Consider the following 25,222-nt stretch of genomic DNA (forward strand, 5'->3'; position numbering starts at 1 on the left):
GCTCTCCAGGGAAGCGAGTGAACACTGGCACCTTTAAGGAGCAGTTCTCACATGCTCATTCCTACACCACACTGCTCCCTCTGCATCCCCAACTCTCCACCAACACTCCATTCCCATCTTTATATATTTCACCCCCCCCCCCCCCCCCCCCCCCCTGCAAACTCAGATCGGTGTGCAGGAGGAATCTCCACTGGGCCACGGGGCCTTCTGGAAGATGGCAGTCCCAAACGCCGGCCTTCGTGAAATCACATCAGCTGCTTCTATTAGTGTGTAGCTCATACCTGACCTGCCCCCCCTTCTCTCTCTCTCTCTCTCTCTCTCTCTCTCTCACACACACACACACACACACACAGGATGTATCTGTCATGGATGACTAACACAAGATAGCTTTTTATACAAATCAGACACGCTGTATATAACTTCTTATATATTCTTATAAATTCTATATATACACACACACACACACACACACACACACACACACACACACACACACACACACACACACACACACACACACACACACACACACATACATACATATACACACATCATCTTACATAACATTAGTATATGTTTAATAAGTCATGTCTAATGTCATAAATAATTGAATAAATATTTTTAAATGATACAGTTTCTAAGGATGGCAGCGTGTTCATACCCTGCCTGTCTCTCACTGTCTCTTCATAGCATCAGTAAGCTCACACCTTAATCCCTCCAACAAAATCATGCCCTGACAGGCTTGAGTCAACACACTCTCTCTCTCTCTCTCTCTCTCTCTCTCTCTCCCTCTCAAACACACACACAATCCACAATGGTTATATTTACCAATTTTCCAGTAACCGAGTTAGTATCAGTGTCAGGATGCCGAGATGAGCTGCAATTCTACTCAAGTTCAGAGGTGAGCAAGCCCCTTACACACACACACACACACACACACACACACACACACACACACACACACACACACACACACACACACACACACACACACACACACACACACACACACACACACACACACACACACGTACGTACATACACATATGTACACACACGCATACACGCACACCTCGTCCCAGGGCTGTGAGTCAGCGAACGCCTCTTTAAGCGTGTAAAACACGCGCGGTGGTGACATATGCCATCCAGTGAAAGCATAAGTCTGTGTTTGCCTACTCGCTCGGCAGGAGCCAAGCCCAGATCCATAGGAGCGGGAGGGACCCGGCGAGCGTCACCCGAGGACACAGCGAGCAAGGCAGGATCCGGCTGGCAGGCCCGCTTAGAGGGGAGTCCTGGAACAGCCCGTCAGGCTTCTACAGAAATCAGCTTGGCTGTCCCAGCCAGGAAAGTGTGTTTTTCTAACCTAATATGGGTAGAGGGAATTAAAAAAATAAATAAATAGAGAGATTTTGCTCTTTTTTTTTTCTAAGCGCTTTTAAACGAGTCAGAAGCTTTTTGTTCCGAGATGCACAGCTAGTTTCATGGTGTGAGAGATACCACACTTTGGCTCAATGGGGGACTGATGCTAATGCAACAATACAACAAAGGACTCTGTGTGCTCTAAAATGAGAAACATATGAAGGGGAAGAAAAGGTGAAAAGAAAAAAAAAACAGACAGGGAGAAGGTGAAATAAAAAAATCCCTCAAAGAAGCTTGTCAGAAACAATGGCACCCTAATCGGTTTGTAAAAACCAACATGCACACAATCAAAACCCTCTGCAGGCTCTGTGATACATGCGAAAAATCTACGTAACATAACATTTTACCTTATATCACGGATAACGACTTAATAAACGTTGTAAGGATTTCAATGCCGCATCTTGATTCATGAGCGCAAGCCACGAAACAAACACAAATAAAGGACAGATCAAAGGAAGAACAGATTTAAAAGAGCCCAAAGCCATTCTCACAGCAGAACGCTCTCATCATGTGTTGTTTTTCATCAGAAATGTAAAGATATTTTTGTGCTAACTGAATAAAAGGCTTCTGTTGTGTGTCTGTGTTCCTTCCTGCTCCTGTGTATCATCTGGAGGCTCTATAGCCTAAGTGAAATTCAAACAGAAATATAAACATTACCGAATGGTTCATTTCCCTCAAAGCAAAAAGAGTGTTTCCAGAGAGCCTTCCAAAATTGGACTGAATACAGTTGAATACAGTCTGTCATTACACCCAGAAGAACACGAGGCCTGTGTTTTTAAAAGCACTTCAGTATTCTCAGTAAGCATATGTATAAGTCCTCTATACAGTTCTGGGGGGGGGGGCTCTGATTAAGTCACAGTGCTACTAAGAGAGACGCTCACCAGCTGCTATTAGCCACGACTGAAAACGGGTTCCAGAAACATGCCCACTTCCAGCCAAACGGACCGCTTACGCAACACATGCTACACATGCTGAACCGCAGAGGTGGGGCTGGACATTCAAAGCCTGTGGTGTGTGTGTGTGTGTGTGTGTGTGTGTGTGTGTGTGTGTGTGTGTGGAGGGGGGGTGGACCCAGACCGGGCAGAGCTGTGCAAGTCCTGGAGGAAACTGGGTGGTTCTGCAAGCTCGCTGGCTGCTCTGACAACCCAACGGAGCTGGGCTGCACACCCCGGGCCCCCAGAATGCACCTGTCTTAATTAGAAAGAGAGAAAGGCTTGATGCATTGCTTAAATAAAAGCTAAGAGAGAATTAGGGGAGCTGCGTTCTCTGCTGCTAATGTTAATCAAATGCTAATGCTAAGACGCGGCATAAGTCCTCTATCTCTCCACAACAAAGCACACAGAGAAGCATAAAGCAGACTGCTAAGAAGGTGCCGTTACAGAAAGAAACCATAACCGACTCTCATTTGCCAAGAGAAGGGGACGCGTTTAATTACCAAGTCTGAAAAGACAGCAGGAACACAAAGATAGACCAAAACCTTCTTCCTGTCAATGAGTGAGGGAGGAGAAGAAAGCTCTTTCTCTCTATCTCTTTTTGTCACTCTCTCTCTCTTTCTCTCTGTAGTATTCAGTATGCAGAACTTTAGGAATGTCGGTGGATTAAGCCTACGCTGACTGATGCCCGTAGACACCTGAGACAAAGCCAGACGAAAAAGCTTTAGCTACACTGCACCGGAGACTCAGGTTCTCAAAAACAATCTAGGACAATCTCATTGGTGCAAAACCTCCTCAAAATAAGAGTATTTGGAGTTTTCTACCAAATCTGCACGTCTAAACAAGCCTAAACTCTGTATTCATCTGTACTGAGGGCTGCTGGGAGGTTGAGAACATGGGCATCCACTAAACTATGAACTCTAAGAGGAGATGTGAACATTTCAGCATGAGGACCAGGTGAGAGCCTCACAGCAGGCATCAGTGTGAGCTGAGCTTGACTCTGAGGTGCCATCCTGAAAACAACAGAAAAATGGAGCAAATAAACATCGAAAGGCTCCGTCTTGCTCTCCATTTGATAAGACGTTCTCAAGGATGTTGCCTGTCTTCTAGGGAGTGTCTTGAAAGCCAAACAGTGTGCATAACACACACACACGCACACACACACACACACACACACACACACACACACACACACACACACACAGAGCTCTTCTGAGTCACACCAATCCCCCGTGACCTCTTCCCGCGTCTGCCGGTGTCCGTCTGCTCAAAATTCTGAACGACACGCCAAAACATCAGCGACCCTCCAAGGCTGGGGCCAAACCCAACACTCCTCCAGGACCAAACCCAACACCTCCTCCAGGACCAAACCCAACACTCCTCCAGGGCCAAACCCAACACTCCTCCAGGGCCAAACCCAACACTCCTCCAGGACCAAACCCAACACCTCCTCCAGGACCAAACCCAACACCTCCTCCAGGGCCAGGGCCAAACCCAACACCTCCTCCAGGGCCAAACCCAACACTCCTCCAGGACCAAACCCAACACTCCTCCAGGGCCAAACCCAACACTCCTCCAGGGCCAAACCCAACACTCCTCCAGGACCAAACCCAACACCTCCTCCAGGGCCAGGGCCAAACCCAACACCTCCTCCAGGGCCAAACCCAACACTCCTCCAGGCCCAAACCCAACACCTTCCCCAGGGCCAAACCCAACACTCCACCAGGGCCAAACCCAACACTCCTTCAGGGCCAAACCCAACACTCCTCCAGGGCCAAACCCAACACTCCTCCAGGCCCAAACCCATCACCTTCACCAGGCCCAAACCCATCACCTTCACCAGGCCCAAACCCAACACCTCCACCAGGCCCAAACCCAACACTCCTCCAGGGCCAAACCCAACACCTTCACCAGGCCCAAACCCAACACCTCCACCAGGCCCAAACCCAACACTCCTCCAGGGCCAAACCCAACACCTTCTCAAGGCCCAAACCCAACAACTTCTCCAGGCCCAAACCCAACACTCCTCCAGGCCCAAACCCAACACCTCCACCAGGCCCAAACCCAACACATCCACCAGGGCCAAACCCAACACTCCTCCAGGGCCAAACCCAACACTCCACCAGAGCCAAACCCAACACTCCACCAGGCCCAAACCCAACACCTTCTCCAGGCCCAAACCCAATACGTCCTCCAGGCCCAAACCCAACACTCCTCCAGGGCCAAACCCAACACCTTCACCAGGCCCAAACCCAACACTCCTCCAGGGCCAAACCCAACACCTTCTCAAGGCCCAAACCCAACACCTTCTCCAGGCCCAAACCCAACACTCCTCCAGGGCCAAACCCAAAACCTCCACCAGGCCCAAACCCAACACCTCCACTAGGCCCAAACCCAACACATCCACCAGGGCCAAACCAAACACTCCTCCAGGGCCAAACCCAACACTCCACCAGAGCCAAACCCAACACTCCACCAGAGCCAAACCCAACACCTTCTCCAGGCCCAAACCCAATACGTCCTCCAGGCCCAAACCCAACACTCCTCCAGGCCCAAACCCAACACTCCTCCAGGGTCAAACCCAACACTCCTCCAGGCCCAAACCCAACACTCCTCCAGGCCCAAACCCAACACTCCTCCAGGGTCAAACCCAACACTCCTCCAGGCCCAAACCCAACACTCCTCCAGGGTCAAACCCAACACTCCTCCAGGCCCAAACCCAACACTCCTCCAGGCCCAAACCCAACACTCCTCCAGGCCCAAACCCAACACTCCTTCAGGGCCAGGCCCAAACCCAACACTCCTCCAGGCCCAAACCCAACACTCCTCCAGGGTCAAACCCAACACTCCTCCAGGGTCAAACCCAACACTCCTCCAGGCCCAAACCCAACACTCCTCCAGGCCCAAACCCAACACTCCTCCAGGGTCAAACCCAACACTCCTCCAGGCCCAAACCCAACACTCCTCCAGGGCCAAACCCAACACTCCTCCAGGCCCAAACCCAACACTCCTCCAGGGTCAAACCCAACACTCCTCCAGGCCCAAACCAACACTCCTCCAGGCCCAAACCCAACACTCCTCCAGGCCCAAACCCAACACTCCTCCAGGGCCAAACCCAACACTCCTCCAGGCCCAAACCCAACACTCCTTCAGGGCCAAACCCAACACTCCTCCAGGCCCAAACCCAACACTCCTCCAGGGCCAAACCCAACACTCCTCCAGGCCCAAACCCAACACTCCTTCAGGGCCCTAGAAGTGAGAGCAGTGAGCACGATGTGGCTCTCCACATCATACATGGCCGATTCAGTCTTCAGTGTTTCTGGACTGAAGAAAGCAAACAAGCAAATGATGGTTTCTTTCATTTTATGGCTTTTTCCATAGAGCTAAATGACAGAATGCAAAATGTTGCGTCTCACTCCACATTTACACACACACACATGAACACACACACACACACACACACACACACACACACACACACACACACACGTGAACACACACCACAGCACAAGAGGCTCTCAGATTTGTTCCACTTCTGTTTCAGGACAAGCACCGTAGCCCAGGAATAAGAACTTAAGGAGCTTGCTGGTCGCCTTTGCAAGTCACTTTGCTTTACAAACCACTGCCACTTGACTTGCTGCAGTACTTGCAAGTATTTGTTGTGATTGCCAGTCTGATAACAAACAAATGCTACAGGTGTCATCACATCTGATAGTGCTGGGGTGGTGGAGGAGGTGGGGGTGGTGGAGGAGGTGGGGGTGGTGGAGGAGGTGGAGGAGGTGGGGGTGGTGGAGGAGGAGGTTGAGGTGGGTGTGCCATGGGTCAGGCGAAGGCCCTGGTTGCCGGCGGAGACGTGACATCGGGAAAAGTGCAACCGAATTGAGCTCAGCTCACAGAATGTCCCAGAGAAGTGTGTCTGTTAATCAAGGCATCTGAAGTAGCCATGGCAACGAAGTGATGCGTGTTGAAGCTGCCATTTTCTACAAGTGCGGATGAGATTGAGTGAGCGTGTGATTCTAAGAGAACGCGTGTGTGTGTGTGCGTGACAGGGTTTGTAAAAATGAAACTGTTACGGCACACGATATCCCCTGTACTCCCAATGTGACCGTCAACCAATTTAACCCCAAAAACGCCACACACATGCACACAAACACCCCTCATCCTCTTCCTCATCCTCTTCCTCATCACTTCCTTCCATCCCTGTTACTCTCAAACAGCAATAACCAGCCTTGTACACCTTTTACTTAGGACTGAAAACAGCATATTGAACCTGTAATCACTGTAATCAAGTTATTTCTCCTACATTTAGTTGTGTATGTAAGCTCTATTCCTGGTGTGCACGGAGACATGTACCAGCCCAGCTCCGTCTCTATTTCTGTTCACAGCACTGATTTTTTCCCAATCTAGTTTTCAAATGAATTTTCTAATTTGACTGGTTCTAGAGAACTATCCTATTCGAGAGTCAATTTCCAACTCTAGTCCATCATATTTTTCTGAATATCCTTCTTAGTCGTCTTGACTCAGGTGAAGACGCACTGCTTAGAGTTGAAGTTCAGCTCTTTGGAATGATGGATTAATTCCTGAATTCCTGGTACCTTATTCCTGCCTGGGATATTCACGCAAAAGGCAGAGAGAAGCAAGAAGCCTGTGTAAAATGGGACTTGACAGTGGTCATCAGGGTGTAGTCTTATACCTGTGGTAGTGTGTGGTTTCTGAGCAGTCTGTAGAAATAGTGATATAGTCTCTCTCTCTCTCTCTCTCTCTCTCTCTCTCTCTCTCTCTCTCTCTCTCTCTCTCACACACACACACACACACACACACACACACACCTGAACACACACACACAGCTCATCCTTTATAGCATCCACTTCACATTAAACCCATGCGTGCACACACAATTGCCACAATCCATCACACAGAGGCCCTTGATTAGAATACATTTCTAGCCGTATACACTGTAAATCATGCACACAAAATCCCCTCAGTTCAGCTCTGGGTATCTGTGGTAAGGGACTGCAATTAGAAGGCACTTAAGACTAGGGGTACTTCTACTTAATCAGCATAGCAGTACACATATGATTATCTTCATTAGTCTAGAAAAATGAAAAACTGGTCTGAGATCAGTGTCCTCCTCAGATATTTCACATGTTTAATCAATATTTTTCATGCAGGAGCAGGTCCCAGATCTGTATGACTAGTATCGGGTGCGTTCTACATGCTGTCCTTGCATTCGTGGTTGTGGGAAGGTGGCACACAGCCTCTCTCAGGCTGCATCTAATGATCTCGTTAACGCCCACTGCGGTTGCCGTGGAGAGTGGCTGATAAAGAATTAACAAAGCTTGCGCTGGCATCATCACACCTTCTGCCTTCACTGGGTCATAGGGGCAGAGGTTGGCCAGGTCTCTTTAGATCACTCGAACAATGTGGGTAGACACACACACACAATCCTGATGTACCTTTATGGTACACATATGCTCACTGCTTACACACACACACAAACACACACACACACACACACACACACACACACACACACACACACACACACACACACACACACACACACACACATACATTTAGGACCAGCAGTACAGTAGCACCAACCACGAAACCCCAAATGGCCGACCCAAAGATGATGAAGCTTTATTGATTTTCCCATTTGAGTCCTGTGAGATGCTTACTGAAGCTTACAGGACCACACTTTCTCCAGGGAAGTGAGATTCACACACACACACACACACACACACACACACACACACACACACGTGTGCACGCATGCACACACTCTGATGCATCACACTGCTTAAAGGAGGCATGACATACATCTCAGTGTGTGTGTATTCACATGGGTGCTGACTTTAAAACGTTCCATAGGTTCAGTGGGTTAGTACAAGGCCCTTGTTTGTTAATGATGGATAAGCCTTTGCTTGCTGGTGGATATTTATGCATCAATGTAGCCAAAATATAGTGTTTGGCTGTGTCTCAGAAAGATGCCGGTCCATGGTGATATTTTACACATGACAAGCACTCCTCTCTCTTTTCTCCTTCCCCAAGTACCTCTCTTTCTTCTCTATATTCTCTCATTTTCATCTTGCATTGCCATTCATTTTCTTCCCTTTTTTTCCTCACTTCCATGCCAGCTCTTCTTCTCCCCTCTCCCCTGTGGATGGCTACCATTCCTCTGAGAAATCCAGCGACCCCTGCTGGAGGAGCTCCCACATAGCAGCACACTGGCCTCACGCTACTGGCCCTCACCATTACCGCAGCAGAGCCCCTCTTTAAACCCCTCACCACTCAGTAGTCCCACTAATGGATCTTTAATTGCCATTGCTGTTAATTACCAAGAGCCCTGACCCCCGGCCTGTCAGGATTCACGCGTGACGCGGGGCAGTCATGGGCATTATTACAATGGCCCTGTGATGACCGCGCTAGCAGGCTTCTAGCAGGCCCCGCCAACAGCACGTAATGCTAACGACCAAAGAGCCGTGATGATAGCGCAACATCCTCGTGGGAACACGTGCCCGGGGATGTCTGCTGGGGTTCGGGTGATTTTTTTTTTCAAACATTTCGCGTTGACATGGAGCGCATGTGACAGCGGCACTCGTCTAACAAAGCTATTGATGAGGATCTGTTTACGAGAGTGACAGCTTGAACATCGTCAGTGCCAAGTCTTGTTTTGTTTTCGTTTTTATCAAACTGTCAGATCTTACAGAGCGCGTGCTTCACTTTGTTTGTTTGTACATCTGGGAAATTTGAGGGGGGATTTAGAGGGGAGCTTAATAAAAGTGTTGGCATGAATTAATGCCCAAATCAGCTACAGCTAAAACACAACAACAAAACATGTACAGGACTCTGGGAAAATGTGTCAGCCCAAACAATCCCCTAAACTCTAATCCATGAAAACACACAGCATATATTTAAGATGTTATAATGCATGAAATAAAGGGCGTGCTGGGACTAAATGTGTACATCATCCTAACATTAAATGCTGAGAGAGAGAGAGAGAGAGAGAGAGAGAGAGAGAGAGAGAGAGAGAGAGAGAGAGAGAGAGAGAGAGAGAGAGATAGAGTGTGTGTGTGTCCTGGTCTAGATACTGTCAGAAGGACACATGCCGACCAATGCCGTCTTGATCTTCTGTATATTAGGCAAGAACTCCCATCTCCAAGTCTGCGTGTTTGGGATGATGACATCTGAATGTTTTCCATCTGTCTTCATCAACTGATGCACAAGTTCAGTAGAACTTCTTGGGCCACGGTAAGGGAGCTGTGTGTGATGCCGAATGATGAGGAGGCGGATGCACACGCTAAGAATAGTGAGATTTATTCAGGGCAAATCTAAAGACAGGGTCGTTATGACAGTCCAGAGTCGAAAAGCCAGGAGAGTGGAACGAAGCAACAGAAACATGACTAGAATACATAACTGAATATACGAGAATAACAAATGAAGGAATCCAGAGAACAGATAAGAATACAAATGGGCAAAAAAAAAAACAAAATAGTAATTCAGGGTTTGATAACATATCACTGACCATGAAAAACAAAACTAGAAACACAAGATGAGATATGAAAACAATGAAAACCAGGTAACAGTGAATACAGACTAACAATAACCAATCAAAACATAGGTTATGTATAAACAGACTAACCAAAACGGCACAGTCCAATGACAGATGGGATCACAAAACAAGGAAGCCAGAACCCGGAAACAAAGCAAAACAAAGACACGAGGGCTGTAACCTAGGAGACTGTGACGCTAGTGAAGGGGACTCGTGACAGTAACACCACCCCACACCCCCCAACGCGCGACTACAAAACAGGATTAAGCACAGACAGGAACAGACGGGGCAGGAACAGACCGAACAGGGACCGAACCAGGAGCAGAACAAGACGCAGACGAGGCAGGACAGGAAGAAGCGGGAGACACAGAAGAAGGAGCAGGAACAGAAACAGAAACCAGAGCAAGAACCAAAGGCATAAGAACCAAACAGGAGCGAGAAGAGGAGACGATGGAGCAGAAACACGAGTGGGAGCAGAAGGCGGGGCAGCAACGAGGAGCAGAGAGAGGAGCAGAACATGGAGCAGACGGACCCCAAACGGGAGGGAGGGCAAGAAGGCACAACACAGAACAATGGTGAACGAAGGGTGACCATGGGAACCACGAAGCGGTGACAATTGGTGGTGGGTACGGAGGAGTATCCTCAGTGGATTCACGGTTTCCAGACTGGAGAAGCTAACCCTGAAGTGCTTACTGCAACAGTTGGGGTTTCATCACAATGGAGCAACCGCAAACCTAAGTCTCACTCTCGTACTGCATCATTAGGTGGCTTGTCCTTTGGAGAAATGCACCGAGTTGACCAATAACAGGAAGGACAAAGACACAAGGAAAGAGGAAACCCAGAAACAAAGCAGGACAAAGAAACAAGGGCGGTAACATAGGAGATTGTGATGCTAGCAGTATGAGGAAGTATGAGGAAGGACAATTACAGGGAGTTGAAGCCAGTACACCAAGTCAACTTCCCTAGCACTTGAACCAGAGTTCGAACCAGGTGGGAGTTTGAAGCAGGCCTCCCTCCGCCGAGCCTTAATGACAGTGTGGAGTTGCACCCCAGTGAGCAGTGACCTCTAGCATAGCTGAACCTGAGAAATTGTCAAGATAGACCAAAGCAAGATTTACTTTGCACTTAGCAAAGCGACATGTGCCAGCGTTTGCTATCAACCCAGCAGAAATGTTCAGTGTGACCAGGAAACATGAATTGCACTCTAATCACTTGGTAGTCAATTCAGCAGGAGCTGCAAGATTGTCTGCAAAGGGAGAGTAATGGTTCATACTTTAAGCATCCCTGCTGAGAAGAACTCAAAACCATAAATCACAGAACTGCGAATGACATTTGTGAGAGGAGTTTATAAAAGGCGGAATATAATGGAAGGAGAAGCTTAAATAACTACATATACAACTTGGACTTTGAATACATAGCCATTTTTACATTTACATGTATCCACAGAAGAAAACATTATGCTAGCACACTTAAACGATAGATACCAACAAGCTAAACCCCAAGGATACTATTAAGATACATTTTTTTCCCAAATGTGTGTGCCACTCAAATATCTAATAATCATTAAAATGGTTCACGTTAACCTAACCCCAACAACTACTCTATAATGGCTTAACATCATTGTCCTCGTCCAACACAGTAGCCCATTGAGCAGGTTAATGAAAGATTCATATTGGTTCGGTAATGACACTCATCCGAGCACAGAACAGTCCAGGTTAGGTAGCACTCAACATGAACATGACGTTCTATTCAGTCGCTCTAAACTGGACAGGACATTCCACCATGTTAATTCACATGTAGATTTGATACTGCAGGTATATAGCTAGCACACTGCTAAAGCAGCGTGTCATACTGGAACAACGAATCCTTGTTCCACACAGCCCAAACAAATCCAGGGCCCTTTAGGATTCATTGGTCTGTCTAGTACTGCCGCCCATTGTGATGTCACAGCCCGAGTGGAGCACACAAGCCATGCTATCAGAGTAGCCTTGCTAACGTTTCTTTTTTCACTGCTAACCGTGTGACATCCCGCGAGTGAAATGTCAGTTAATCAAAAGAGTTGCAGTAACTACAGCAAGCGGAAAACCGCTGTTACAAACCTAATGTTGCAGAAAGCATTATAGGGAGAGTAATAGGATATTGATTAAGCATAACCCAAGTAAACAGAATGTACCCCTAATTAATAATCCAAATAATTTCATACACCCTACCTCCTCCCTGTTTAGTTTATGTTTATTGGCTGCACGTTAGTTCTGTTTGCAAGGTGAATGAAGATGGATAGTGTGTTCATAACATCCTTCTTCCAAGACTTATCTCAGCAGTGCAAAAAGGCCTGAGGTGTACAATATGGGCACGATTGCTTAGTGAAAGAAAGGATAGGAGTGGGTGTGGGGGGACTATGAACTATGAACTTTCCAAAAGCTGGGCTCCCTGAGCGATTTGGAGAGGCTTATTACAGCTCCAAAGAGCATGGCCAGCCAAATGCTGACCAGACTGGAACTGCAAAACACCCAGCAGGGTCTTGCTAGCCCAGGGGGCTGACAGCATGCTGGGCCCTGTCCCCATGACTGGATCTGGACAGCCACAGAGTCACTCCACTACATTTAATGCAAAACCGTGAGGATTTTGGCCACTTTGATGAATTTGTTCAGCTTTTGCCATCACTGACGTGTCCTGAGAACCCCTCCCCCCAAAAACACCACCAGACAGAAAACAGAAAGAGTTTGTTCTTCCTTTATTTTAATCTAAAACGTGTTCCTCTTCCAATAAGAAGCAAACTCCTGGAAGTAACTCTTAGTTGAAACTACTAAATTAGCTGGCGAAGTAATTTCAGTTCCTCAGCTGAACTGTTCATGAAATTTAATCTTCATTTCTCCCCAGTATCTTCGTAGTAGCAGGACTCACTAAACTGCCAACACTGCCAAAGTCCCTAAACACTTGCAGCGGTAAATGGCCTGAATGCTGTCATCTCTGTCAACCATGCCATTACAGGACAACGAGTCATTAGCTGTTGGAGCGCTCTGTATACACAAGCTCATGGCACCAGAGAGGTAAGGAGAGGAGATGGAGAGATGGATCATGTGAGGATGGTACTCTTTCTTTATCCTCCGTGCTTCTTCAAACACCCATCCATCTATATGTGCATTCAAGATGTGAAAATAGCTAGATCTATGGCAACTGATCTATGCATGAACTACGCAAGCAGTGTTTGATCATGCAGAAATCACTACCTCAATGTATATTTGTGCCTGTGCACAAGTTAAATTGCAACATAGCGATGAGTTTTAATATAGCTAATGTTTTTTTAGTCTTGAAAGTGAACTTTTTCTAAGATAGACTAAATAAATTTCATTTACCATTTGCTGCCCTTTTCTAAATGTTTGTTTTGTTCTCTGTCACACACACACACACACACACGCACACACACACACGCACACACACACACGCACACAGCATATACTGCATCCACTTGCAGTACATGACAAATGGTACAAAACTGGCCTATCATTTCCCTAAAATCATTCATCGCCCCTTTTCTCACCCTGAAAACATCTCATCCTTGTCAAGCAGCACTGTTCTCAGGTTCATACCCTTTTCAGTCTACACAAATGCTTCCGTGCTCGCTTCCTCTATGAGACGCTGAATTTTCTCGGGAGTGCTGAAGCTCCGGTCGTACGCCGGAGATGGGATCACGTGTGGACTGCTGCAGACACTTTGCTCAGTCAAGCATGCTAAATCAATCCGAATCAAATTCAATGGTCAGACCTTACTGAAACCCTGCGATCAGCGTGCGCTAACCAAGGCCTGCCAACACAGACCAGGGCAAATTAGCATGCTTTTAGGAACACATTTTCACTGCCTGCATTTGTGGATTTAATGTGCCCTGTTGATTAATGGCAGTCGTTTAACGTCAGCAACCAATTTTATGAAGATGTTAGAATGATCATTAAATGACATTGAAATATGGAAATCACACGTATTGCTCCCTGAGCAGACTTAAATGTTAAATCAATTAGCTTTCTGTAGGCAATATCCATTGACATCTGTCACTAATTATAACCTACTCTTGGAGTGATGAGAGTGCTACAGATCTGTTTTGGGTAACGTATTAGAGCACGCCCCATGACCTGACAGTATTTTAGTCAGGGCCATCAGTAATCCAGTCACACTTTATGCACTGGCCAGTGTTAGCAGAGTGGCAACACAATTAGCAGACTAGCGTGAGCTAGTGTGACAGTCCCCCCTCACCCCCTGGTCTCTCTCTGTGTGTATCTCTCTCTTGTCCTCCATATCTCTCTCTTCTCTTCTCTTCTCTCTCTCTCTCTCTCTCTCTCTCTCTCTCTCTCTCTCTCTCTCTCTCTCTCTCTTTCCCCCCACCATTTGATCAACTCCATTCTGAGCAGGAGAGTTGGCTGACAGTAAAGTTATGGCTGGAGTCTGAAGTGAGGCCATCTAACACACACACACACACACACACACACACACACACACACACACACACACACACACACACACACACACAGTAGTTTCATGCAGAGGGAGCTTTACAGTTCATTGTCCTTAAAAATTAATCAAATTGAGATGCCAACCCCGGGAGACGGCAACCTGTGCAACACCTGAGCGGAATATTTATGTAACCTGGGCTAAGTGGCATCCGATGATATCTGTATTCCAACCGGACGACGGAGCATGAAATGGCTGTGAGAATCAAAGCACACGGCTCTACAAACTGCAGATACAGCTGCATCATGGGCTTTTGTTTTGGTTTCTTCCTCCCCCAGATTTCATCAGCAGGTGGGGGGGGGGGGGTGTGCTGGGAGGGAACTCCAAGGCATGCTAACCCGCGTCACCCACAGAGCCAGGCGGGGCACTGGTCTCACCGCGTCCTCCTGTTTCTCAGAGACACTCTCATCCGGTGGAGGAGTGGCGAGCGTTACTGTCTGGTGAGACACACGCTTGGCCGTCGAGGCTGAAATCAGGAACGCAACAAAGAACGGCAGAGAGTGCTATAAGGGCAGAGGGTGCTATAAGGGCAGAGGGTGCTATAAGGGCAGAGGGTGCTATAAGGGCAGAGAGTGCTATAAGGGCAGAGGGTGCTATAAGGGCAGAGGGTGCTATAAGGGCAGAGAGTGCTATAAGGGCAGAGGCTGCTATAAGGGCAGAGAGTGCTATAAGGGCTGGGTGAAGATGAGACAGAGATATGTATATTATTTTTGGTTGTTATCCTTACATGTGAGTGCTGCCACACACACACCGCGTGCAGGAGGAGCACGTACAGAGCACGCTGTCATTAGGGGGCTGCGTCACAGCCATCAAACAGGACTAGAGTCACAGCAAAACAGCAGAAACAGATAGATAGCTTGTTTCACTTCATTAGAGAAAGCCTGGTGGGGTGGGGTGGCAGGGAGAGAGAGAGGGAGAGAGAAAGAGAGAGAGAGAGAGTGAGAGAGAGAGAGAGAGAGAGAGAGAGAGAGAAGAGGAGGGCTGATTTAGCTGTGTGCTTCATTTAAGCCCTAGTGGAAGCCCAACCCCCTTTTAAATATGAAAATGTCTGTGACACTGTGAAAAATCAAGGAAAAGGAAGAGAGATATATATAGAGAGAGAGCAGAGAAAAAAGAATGAGAAAGAGGGAGACGGAGGGAGGGAAGGAGAGACAAAAAGAGAGAAAGAGAGAGAGAGAGAGAGAGAGCAGAATAGCAGGAGGAGGGGGTGGAGGAGGTGGGGTGAGCTAGCGAATGAGTGAGCGAGCGAGCGAGTGGTCGAGAGAGAGAGAGAGGGAGGGAGAGAGAGAGAGAGAGAGCTCGGCTGAATTGTGAGTGGCTTACGACACTCAGTGAACAGAAGGTGTTTCTGCATGCACTGGCAGTACTCTAGTCTGCTGCAAGGGCTCTAGCTCCGCTCTCTCTCTCCATCTCTGTCTCTCTTTCTCTCTCTCTCTCCCTCTCTCTCTCTCTATGTCTCTCCACCGCGCACCAGCAGTCCTGCCTTTCATCCTCTACGTCTCAGCATCTCCGCTCAGCAACAGCCGCACGAGCCCACAGGAAATGAACGTCGCCCCAAAGAGAGCCCACTGGAAACCGGCTCCTCACGACACGCTGGGATAATTAAAGAAAAGAAAGAAAAGAAAAAGAGAAAGAAAAAAAGATATTACACAGCCAGGGGTGCGCGTGTGCCGTCTGCCGAGAGAACAACCAACCCGACTGGATACAAACGGCGCAGGTCAACGGCTGTTTCAAGTGACGGACGTTGATTCATTCTGACTGTTCAAAAGAGTCTTCGGCACAGAAAGAAAAGAGATAGACAAGAAACAAGAGTTTTCTTGGAATTTTTCCCCCTTTTTCGCAAGCACCCCTATGCGAGCGTGTTTGCGTCTTCTTGCGTGTGCGTACGTGTCCGTGAGTGTGTAAGATTTTTGGTTTTATTTTTTCCTTTTTAACCCCCTCCCCTCCCTCTACCCCCCACCCCCCTCCCCCCCGGTGCTCAGCTCTGCGGCCACTGCGGAGGTGCGGGGATCAGGCAGAGTGCTGCTCGCGCTCGCGGTCCGGGCAGCCTGCGTTTCCTGGGAGTCCCGCTCTATGCCACTTGGATTCCTCCCGCGGTCGGGCTCTTTCACACGAGGAGAACTAAGACATTGTACAGGTGCCAGGATCTGGGGCCGCTGAAAAGGCGAGGGGGGGCTGCGCTTCAAACCACACTGGGATCTTTTTTCCGATTCTCGCAGAATTATTGCCGGCACGAAGGGAGCCGCCGAACGGGGGTGAGTCTTTGAACAGGGGTGAGTCTCTGAACAGGGGTGAGTCTCTGGAAAGGGGTGAGTAGGAAATCTTTCATGCGAGATTGGTTTTGGAGGAACGTTTTTTTATTTTCACCCACCACCACCTCTGCTTTCGCTCCCCGACATCAAAACATGAGCAAAGTGTCTCGCCGTCCTCCCCTTTTGAGACTTGCTTTTCCTATGATGTTGGATTTTCTGTCCCTTTAAGTAACGAATTGTCAAGCAAACTGTGTTTAAAAAAAAAGAGAAAACAATACAAAACAACAAAAAAAATGACACAGTCCTGAGTATTTATTTTTTTTGGCCTGGGGGAATTACAAATCATGATGTCTGAAACAAGACGAATGCGAATGATTCAATGAACTTTTCCTCCACGACGCTGCAGGATATTCATTCTAATGGATTTCCTTCTAATTGGTCTGTACTTGAAGTGGCCACTACGAAAGCCCCCCGGGTTGATACTGTGCTCTTTGGGCATCTTGCTGAAGACGGTTCCCCTGGTGGGGGGCAGCTGTCCGAGGCTGTGCCGCTGTGACAGCAGGCTGGTGTACTGCGAGGGGCTGAACCTGACCGACGTGCCCCGGAACCTGAGCAGCGCCACAGGCTTATCACTGCGCGAGAACAACATCTCCGAGCTACGGGAAGGCCACTTTGTGGGCCTCTCGCAACTCACCTGGCTCTACCTGGACCACAACAGCATCGACGTGGTGGAGGAGAGCGCCTTCGAGAGGCTGCGCAGGATCAAGGAGCTGGACCTGAGCACCAATCGGATAGAGAACCTGTCCAACGGCACCTTCCGGCCCCTGCCCAACCTGCGCGTCTTGGATTTATCCTACAACCGGCTGCAGTCGCTGGAGCCGGACCTTTTCCATGGCCTTAGGAAGCTTACCAATTTGCATTTGCGCTACAATGCACTGAAGTTCGTGCCTGTGCGGATCTTCCAGGACTGCAGGAGCATGCAGTTCCTGGATCTGGGCTACAATCAGCTGCAGAGTTTGGCCCGGAACTCGTTTGCCGGGCTCTTCAAGCTGACCGAGCTGCATCTGGAGCACAACGAGCTGGTGAAGGTGAACCTGGCCCATTTCCCTCGCCTCATCTCCCTGCGCACGCTCTACATGCGCAGCAACAGGGCCTCCGTCGTGGTCAACACCATGGAGTGGACCTGGCACTTCTTGGAGAAGATCGACTTCTCGGGCAACGAGATCGAGCACATCGAGCCGCACGTCTTCGAGAGCGTGCCCAACCTGAGGGAGCTGAGGCTGGACTCCAACAAGCTGACCTACGTCGACCGGCGCGTGCTGGACTCGTGGGACTCCCTGGGCATCGTCACGCTGTCGGGCAACCCGTGGGAATGCGGGCGCAATGTCTGCGCCCTGGCCGCGTGGCTGAGCGGCTTCCAGGGCCAGAGGGACGGCGCGCTGCTCTGCGCCGGCCCGGACACGGCGCAAGGGGAGGACGTGCTGGACGCCGTCTACGCCTTCCAGCTGTGCGACGACGGCGGCGGGCCCGCGGCCCCCACCCGCACCACCACGCGGGACCCCGCCCGAGGCTCCATCTTCCGCGGCCCCACCAGGAACCCGTACGACCTGCGGGACGGCGAGGGCGGCGAGGTGGCCACCAACTCCTTCACGGTGACTGTCGCGGCGGACGACCTGGAGAGCACCATGCAGATCCACAAGGTGGTGACGGGCACCATGGCGCTGATCTTCTCCTTCCTCATCGTGGTGCTGGTGCTGTACGTGTCGTGGAAGTGCTTCCCGGCCGGCGTGCGGCAGGCGAGGCAGTGTCTCAGCAGCCAGCGCCGCAAGCAGAAACAGAAGCAGACCATGCAGCAGATGGTCACCATGGCCACGCCCGAGTACTACGTCGACTACAAGCCCAACCACATCGAGGGCGCCCTGGTCATCATCAACGAGTACGGCTCCTGCACGTGCCAACCTCAGGCGGCGCGCGAGTGCGAGGTGTGAAGGCCGAACTCCCGCCCCGGGGGGAGGGGGGTTCGCTCCAGCCAGAGTCCGGACGGGTCGGCGGAGACGGAGGACACGCTTTGCCACTGTGTGCGCTGCACTGTTGGGGCTTGGGTGGAGCGCTCGTGGTGTGGAAACGGGAACAGAGACCGAGGCCCTTTTGCCGCCGCCCTACGGCCCGAGTGGCTTTTGACGGACGCGACTCCGAGACTGATCGACACGTAGTCGCGCCGGCCACACAGCTGGGAGGAATACAGGGACTAACCGTGGTTCTCTTTCCCAAGAGTGGATATTTGAGCTTTAATGTTACTTTCTACCGCAGGAAATTACACCTACTGTTTAAAGCTAAGCTACTGAGAACATCAAGGACATAAAATTTTTCATTGTGGTAACAAAAAACAAAAATATAAATGAAAGGAAAAAAAAATTTAAGATGAGTGTAAAATATGTTAAAAGCAAAAATGCAAGAGTGGAAATAAAGATGCTATTCTATTTCTTTTGTAAACTATGGAAAAAAAGAGGAAACAAGTGTTTAAATAAATGAATTGCAGTTGACAGTAGTCACGTGTGCAGGAGAGTCTGAGGGGAGGAGGGAACTTTGTTGCCGTCTGTCGGTTTGCCTCTGTGGGATTAGCAGGCAGTAAATAAAAGAGGCAATGGGGTTCTAGTCACTTCATCTGAAATGTTAAGCCTCAATCTGAAATTCAGATCTCCTTTTCTCTCTCTCTGTCTCTCTGTCTCTCTCTCTCCCGCTCATCTCTCTCACCATACGTGAGGTATAAACACTGTGCAGGCTTGCTGTTACTCTTGTGCTTGCTTCTTCTCCCGTGTCCTTCTCCTCGTGGGTTAGGCAGACTAGAGGAAGTCAAAGATGAGAGTGTGTTTTACACTACAAACGTGGGAACGGACGCGTGCCGTCTGAATAAACAAGGCCGCCTGCGTCTGTCTCGTGGTCGGCTGCCATGACAGACCTGCCCCAGACAGTGGCGATATCAGAGCAGGTGAGGAGTGCGGCCTTTAGATCAAAACCAATTCAAAATGGGCAGGGGATTTAAAGAGACAGCTGAAAACTGCTAGATGCTAATCGCGCAGCTCACGTTGCTCGTGTTGCAGCTCTCTGGTGGAAATACGAGGCTGGTTTTAGACTTTTTTTTTTCCATTTTGGTATTTGTTGGATTGATAGTGGCTGACAGTATGGCCTGGAGGAGATGCTAGAGGAGGAAAATGGCTGCAGAAAGAAGGTGCAGACTGCTCTCTAGTGTCCTAACACCAGCAGCAGAGGAGGGGGGGGGCATTAGATACTGTAGCAGCAAGCCCTAGAATTTTCTTACCTTGGCTATTTGTGTGTGTGCGAGAGTGTGTGCGTGTGTGCGTCAGCTGTGCTCTGTTCTCCTCCGAACGGCCCTGCTGCCGCAGAGCACGGCATCTGGTATTCCGAACGCGTAGTCCGGCCGTCGGACGCAAACACGGGAGCAATTACTCTAAAGCGAACGACTCCTGCGGTGTCTCGCTCCGTCACTCAGCCTGCCGTCATTAGCGCGGAGGAGGGGCCAGGTCGGAGAGGCTCCGCCCCTGACGCCACGCTGGCCGTTTAAACACGCGGTGCCGGTCCGAGTGCTAGGACGCTGCTGGTTTTGACACGTGGCGTGTTGCTGAGAGGAGAGTGGCGGTGCTACTCTGTGTGGGAGGACTGGGGACAGTGCTAACTGGGACGGGTGGCGGGTTTAGAAACAGATCAGTGGTTTTATTGGCAGGCCCAGATGCTGGAGCGCTAACTGAAACATGATGGGTGACTGTTCTCGTTTAACCACTGTATTTAATCCTAATGAGGAGCTGAGCCAAAATAAAGGAATAAAATGCTTTCAGATTGTTGTAAATTATGCACAAAATGTGACCATATTCCCTCCCTTTCCTGGTATATCTAGTCATGCTATTTTAATTTATTATTATTATTATTATTATTATTATTATTATTATTATTATTATTATTCGTTCTTTCTTTGTTTCTGGGTTAAGAGATTGTTTAAATTGATATGCTATAACAATGCTATATAAAAGTTCTTTGGGGTAAAAGTGTTCCTCTGATCCTTGCTTGCTTTGATGTCATTCATGACATGCTCCCTGACTGTTGGATAAGTCCATGTTCACCATTAATGCGTTGGAGGATGTGGGGTGAATGTGTGTGTGTGTGTGTGTGTGTGGGGGGGGGGGGGGGGGGGGGGGCTGAAGCATTTGGGTCGGGCTGGAGAACCGGCCGTGTTGGAGAACCGGTGCCGTAAAGCAGCCTGTGCGGCCTGCCGTGGAGTTGGAGGCGCTGGTCTCTGTGGCCTGCAGAGATCTCACTCTCCCCTCCCTAATTATGAGTGAACACCCCCCCCCCCCCCCCCCCCCCATGGCCTATATTTAAGGCCCTCTTAGCTCATTTTGTATCAATATTGCATAGCTCAGTAACTCCACCGATGCTGATGGCAGCCCTATCGATTTCTTATTGTGGATTTTTTTTCATATATTTCATATTTTTCATGAATATTTAAGAAGGTAGGGTGACTCCGCCCATGGCCCCGCCCACTCTCCCTGTTCCAGGAGTGCTCATAAATAATATGGTGACTGATAAAAGCTGATGAGGAGTTCATGCCCAGGATTGTATGACAAATGTCGCTAATTACTTACTCGTCTGCCTCGGTTGCATTTTGTGGGGGGGGGGGGGGGTGGTGGGATAAAGCTCAGAGCTGCTAGGGCAGAGGAAGGGGGAGAGAAAGATGATATTTTATTCACATAACAATTGATAATCTTTTATTTATGTCATGGCTAATTAGTAGTGTGTGTGTGCGCGTGCACGCGTGTGTGTAAGATGTCTGGCTGCGAGTCAAAGGTACGTTATGGGGACTCTGGAGGAGGAGACTATGGCAATGAAGGACTCTGGAGCGAGCATGTCCATGATAAAGAAATCACTGCACTCTCACAGATCCTTCTGCACCAGCGGAACAGGCCTGGATGGGCATGTGTGTACACATATATTTACGCTACTGCAAGGACGTTTCTGGTAAATCCAGAAGCTCCGTCAGGCTCATGTGCCAGTTTCACAGCTACCAGCCTGCTGAACCGGACGTCACATTCAGTGACGCATGATCACATAGGAACAACTGCAAGTGAGGAAAATCAAGCAGGTTTCCGTCACCCAAATATATTCAGCTTCACACTTTCACCCCGTAGCGTTTGATCGGCCACCACCAGTCCCACAAAGACATCTTGCAGAAACCAAGGGGCAAAGGAAGCTACACCTCAAAGCGTCTGGATGTGTGCTCGTTAAGCGTTCGCAGCAATCCTGTGCGGCCGACCGGATGGATATGGGTCAGGGGAGGACCGCTGCAGAGAAACGAGAGCTAGCGGAATAAGTGACAGCCATTTTCAGTGACTCCATCTGATAGAAAACCAATTTTAGATCATAAGCGCTGTCTCAAACTAACAGCAATAATCAACAATCCACTTTGCCCATTTCTATCAACGCAGGGGCAAAACCTGACAAAACGGAAGTCCTGACAATCAGAGAAGGTTTTGGCATTTTAGCCGAAGGAGGTAAACACAATGACAACAATGTCACCACAGATGTACTACTGGGTCTTCCTGGTAGAACACAGAGAACTTACCAAATGACATCCCTATTCTGGCTGTATGAACCCAGGACTCTGTAAGCACAGGGCCAGCAGGGGGTTGGATTATGGTGTCCCATTTCTGAAATTCCCAAGCAGCACAAATGCTGAGGGAAGACAATAATCTGAGCTTGTGTGAGTCGTAATCGAAAACCGCTTCAGAACCTTATTTTTCAGGAATTCTGAGTGTTGAAATCTGACAGCAATAGTAATGACATTTAGGCTTTCATTATTTTACAGGCAGTGTTGTTACTACTGTTGCCATCACTACAGTCGTCTCTTTCAGCGTCGCCATCATCATCATCATCATCATCATCACCATCATCATAATCATCCTTCTCCTTTTCTTGTCTCCATTTGTCCAGCATGTGGAGCAAGCATCATCGTTCTCGCCATTGTCGTCACAGGATTCATCACTGTTCTTGTCAAGGCCATGAGTAATCACACCCCTGCAGCCGCAAGAGCTGTGCGCTACACTCAAACCTTCCATAGCTCCAAGATGTGAGTTATAGCGCTCATTTGCATGGCTTAGAACAAGTTGCTCATTTGCATAAACAAACACCTGCACCTACAATTTACATCTCCATTGCCAAAGTGATGGCGAAGCCACTGAACAGGACATCGTGGACAAACACACCACGCGCCGCAAATCAACATGGAACTACCCATGAAGAAAAATCAAGGTTATTGGACCGGCAATCAGCCAGAACGTATTATAGAACAGGACCTGAACGTAGGAGATAGGAACAATACTATACATTTTCTGCAACTTAGCACATATCTCTATAGCGTTCCTACAGAACTCCTTGCTGTTATCCTTTTATGCAGATGGGTGAAAACCGTATGAAATATGAGAGAATTTGCTATCTCGATTCGCTGACCATGAAATAAGCTTTCTACAAGGCCATGTGAATCACACGGGCTCCTGAGAGGTTTGCTGAGGAGAACTGTACATTGGTTGGTTTGGGGGGGGGGGGGCAGTGGGAGACTGACATACAGGGAGTCTAAAGTGAACACGGGTATCTGAAGGTAAATGAATTCCAACGCAAGTCTTTGCAGTCTGTCTGGAGATCCAGCCAAAAGGTCGGATGGGGATGAGAAGGATCAATACTCGCTTTCTCCCCGAGTCTGCCTTCATCCCCAAACAACACTCATCCTCACTCTTTTACACTCCTCTAGCCCACCTTCCCATCACCTTGTTCAGCATGCACACACGCTCACACTCACGCACACACCCACACACACCCACACACACAAACTTCAGACATGGTTTATACCAGCTGAAACGAAAACCTCTGCTACACACACAACCTTTTTCTCCAGCAAACAACTCTCCTTCACAACACTTCCATTCCCATCTTCACCCTGAAAACCAACCGATTCTCCGTGGCCTCCTGGGAGCTCACTCAAGAACAGCAGGGTTGGCACAACTCAACCTAAACTGCTTCCTGATATCTATGTCTCAACTACGTGCCCTTCTCTCCCTCTACTTACATCTCTCTCTCTCTCTCTCTCTCTCTTTCTCTCCCCCCTTTTCTACTGACAGCATGAAAGTGAGGCCTTGTGTACTCTTGTGCGTCTCTGCAATTTTCCAGCGCGGAACGATCTGAAAGCAATACGGGGTGGAGGGCGGCTGGCAGCAGAAAGCATCACGGTTACACTGGATACAGCAGCTGCTCACCACAAACCCATTCAAGCCAATGGCCCTCTATAATGTACAAGCTCTCTTAAATCACCCCCACCTCTCTCTGTCTGACTCACTCAGAGCCAAACACAATAAAGACATGTAAACCCCCCCCCCCCCCCCCCCCCCAAACCCCAACACACGTCCATATTACACTTTCTAGCACAGAATCTCATCCCAGCTGTCTGGTTTTGTTATTTTTAACGCGTGTATACTCGACATAAAGACAGGTGTGCTGCCGACGAAAGCGATCGCTAATGAGTTTGCGGTAAGAACTTTGTAAGTGCATTTGAATGTGACGGTAGCCAGCATGCTCCGGTGTGATAACATGGCCCCAGACAACACGTCAGTTAACGTGAGTCAGAGTCACTGTCAAGAGCAGCTGCCAAGCGTTCCGACACACGCTTAAAAGAGTCGAGAGACGCAGTGGCCTCAGGGAGTCAAATTAAGGCAAGCATGTTGGGTGTGTGTGTGTGGACTTACCTGTGTGGAGGACAGCAGGTAGGAGGGGGTGGTGTTCAGATGGAGGAGAAGGGAGAAGGGGGGAGAGAAGAAGAGAGAACAGCCTGGTCAGAGTGGACAAGGTGTACGCAGCAAAACGCGTACGCAGAACATTTAACTCAGTGTCTACACACAGGCTGCAAAAATGGAGGAGAAGATGCATGTTGAGTAACAGAGAGCAAGACAGAGAGAGATACAGAAAGAGAGAGAGGCAGAGGTAGTGAGGGAGAGAGAGAGGGAGAGAGAGAGAGAGAGATAGGGAGACAGAGGACTGCAGCAAATAACGAGGTAATTGAGGCATGGTACAAATGTTCAGACAGGTGGTGTATTTTATACTACACCCCAATGGCTTTCCAGGGGGTGTAGGCATGGATCTTTACCTTTGTAGCTCCAAAGAGGTACAAAAGGGCGGGAAAAAGAAGCCTTTAAGGCCAGTGTATCTGCAGTATTGACCTGCACTTTGAACCCAGTGGCTATTTTCAGTGTTGGATTGGTCCTCCCATCCCCACAGAGAACAGCAAACACTACCAGGAGGTTTATGCCTTCCATCAATTTTGTTTGTTTTGTTTGTTTTTTTTTTGCTGTTGTTTGTTTTGTTTTTTGATAGCAACAGCGCTCCACCCTGCCAATACAATCACTGCGGGCTGTTGCCAGGTGCCATGGAGACAGAGGCGTGCCAGAGTGTACCGTCTGCAAAACGACCAATTGAATTCATGGAAGCACAAGTTTACTAGCGCA

At 48.9% G+C, this 25,222-nt stretch overlaps 2 protein-coding genes across 5 annotated transcripts in view; one reads left to right on the forward strand and one right to left on the reverse strand.

Annotated features, from left to right (window-relative positions):
- ctnna2 (catenin (cadherin-associated protein), alpha 2) overlaps positions 1–25,222 on the reverse strand; it is a 334,212-nt gene that overhangs the window by 67,175 nt on the left and 241,815 nt on the right. The gene's annotated exons all lie outside the window — the stretch shown is intronic.
- Positions 17,063–20,666, forward strand: lrrtm1 (leucine rich repeat transmembrane neuronal 1). The gene has a single exon (XM_077015583.1). It carries the CDS (start codon positions 17,081–17,083, stop codon positions 18,647–18,649), a length of 1,569 nt encoding a protein of 522 aa, XP_076871698.1. The 5' UTR covers positions 17,063–17,080; the 3' UTR covers positions 18,650–20,666.

The sequence above is a fragment of the Brachyhypopomus gauderio genome, chromosome 1 (assembly GCF_052324685.1).
Source record: "Brachyhypopomus gauderio isolate BG-103 chromosome 1, BGAUD_0.2, whole genome shotgun sequence".
NCBI lineage: Eukaryota > Metazoa > Chordata > Actinopteri > Gymnotiformes > Hypopomidae > Brachyhypopomus > Brachyhypopomus gauderio.

What these genes read in the sequence shown, in the direction of transcription:
- lrrtm1 (XM_077015583.1), top strand. Translation starts at nt 17,081, where the DNA reads ATGGATTTCCTTCTAATTGGTCTGTACTTGAAGTGGCCACTACGAAAG.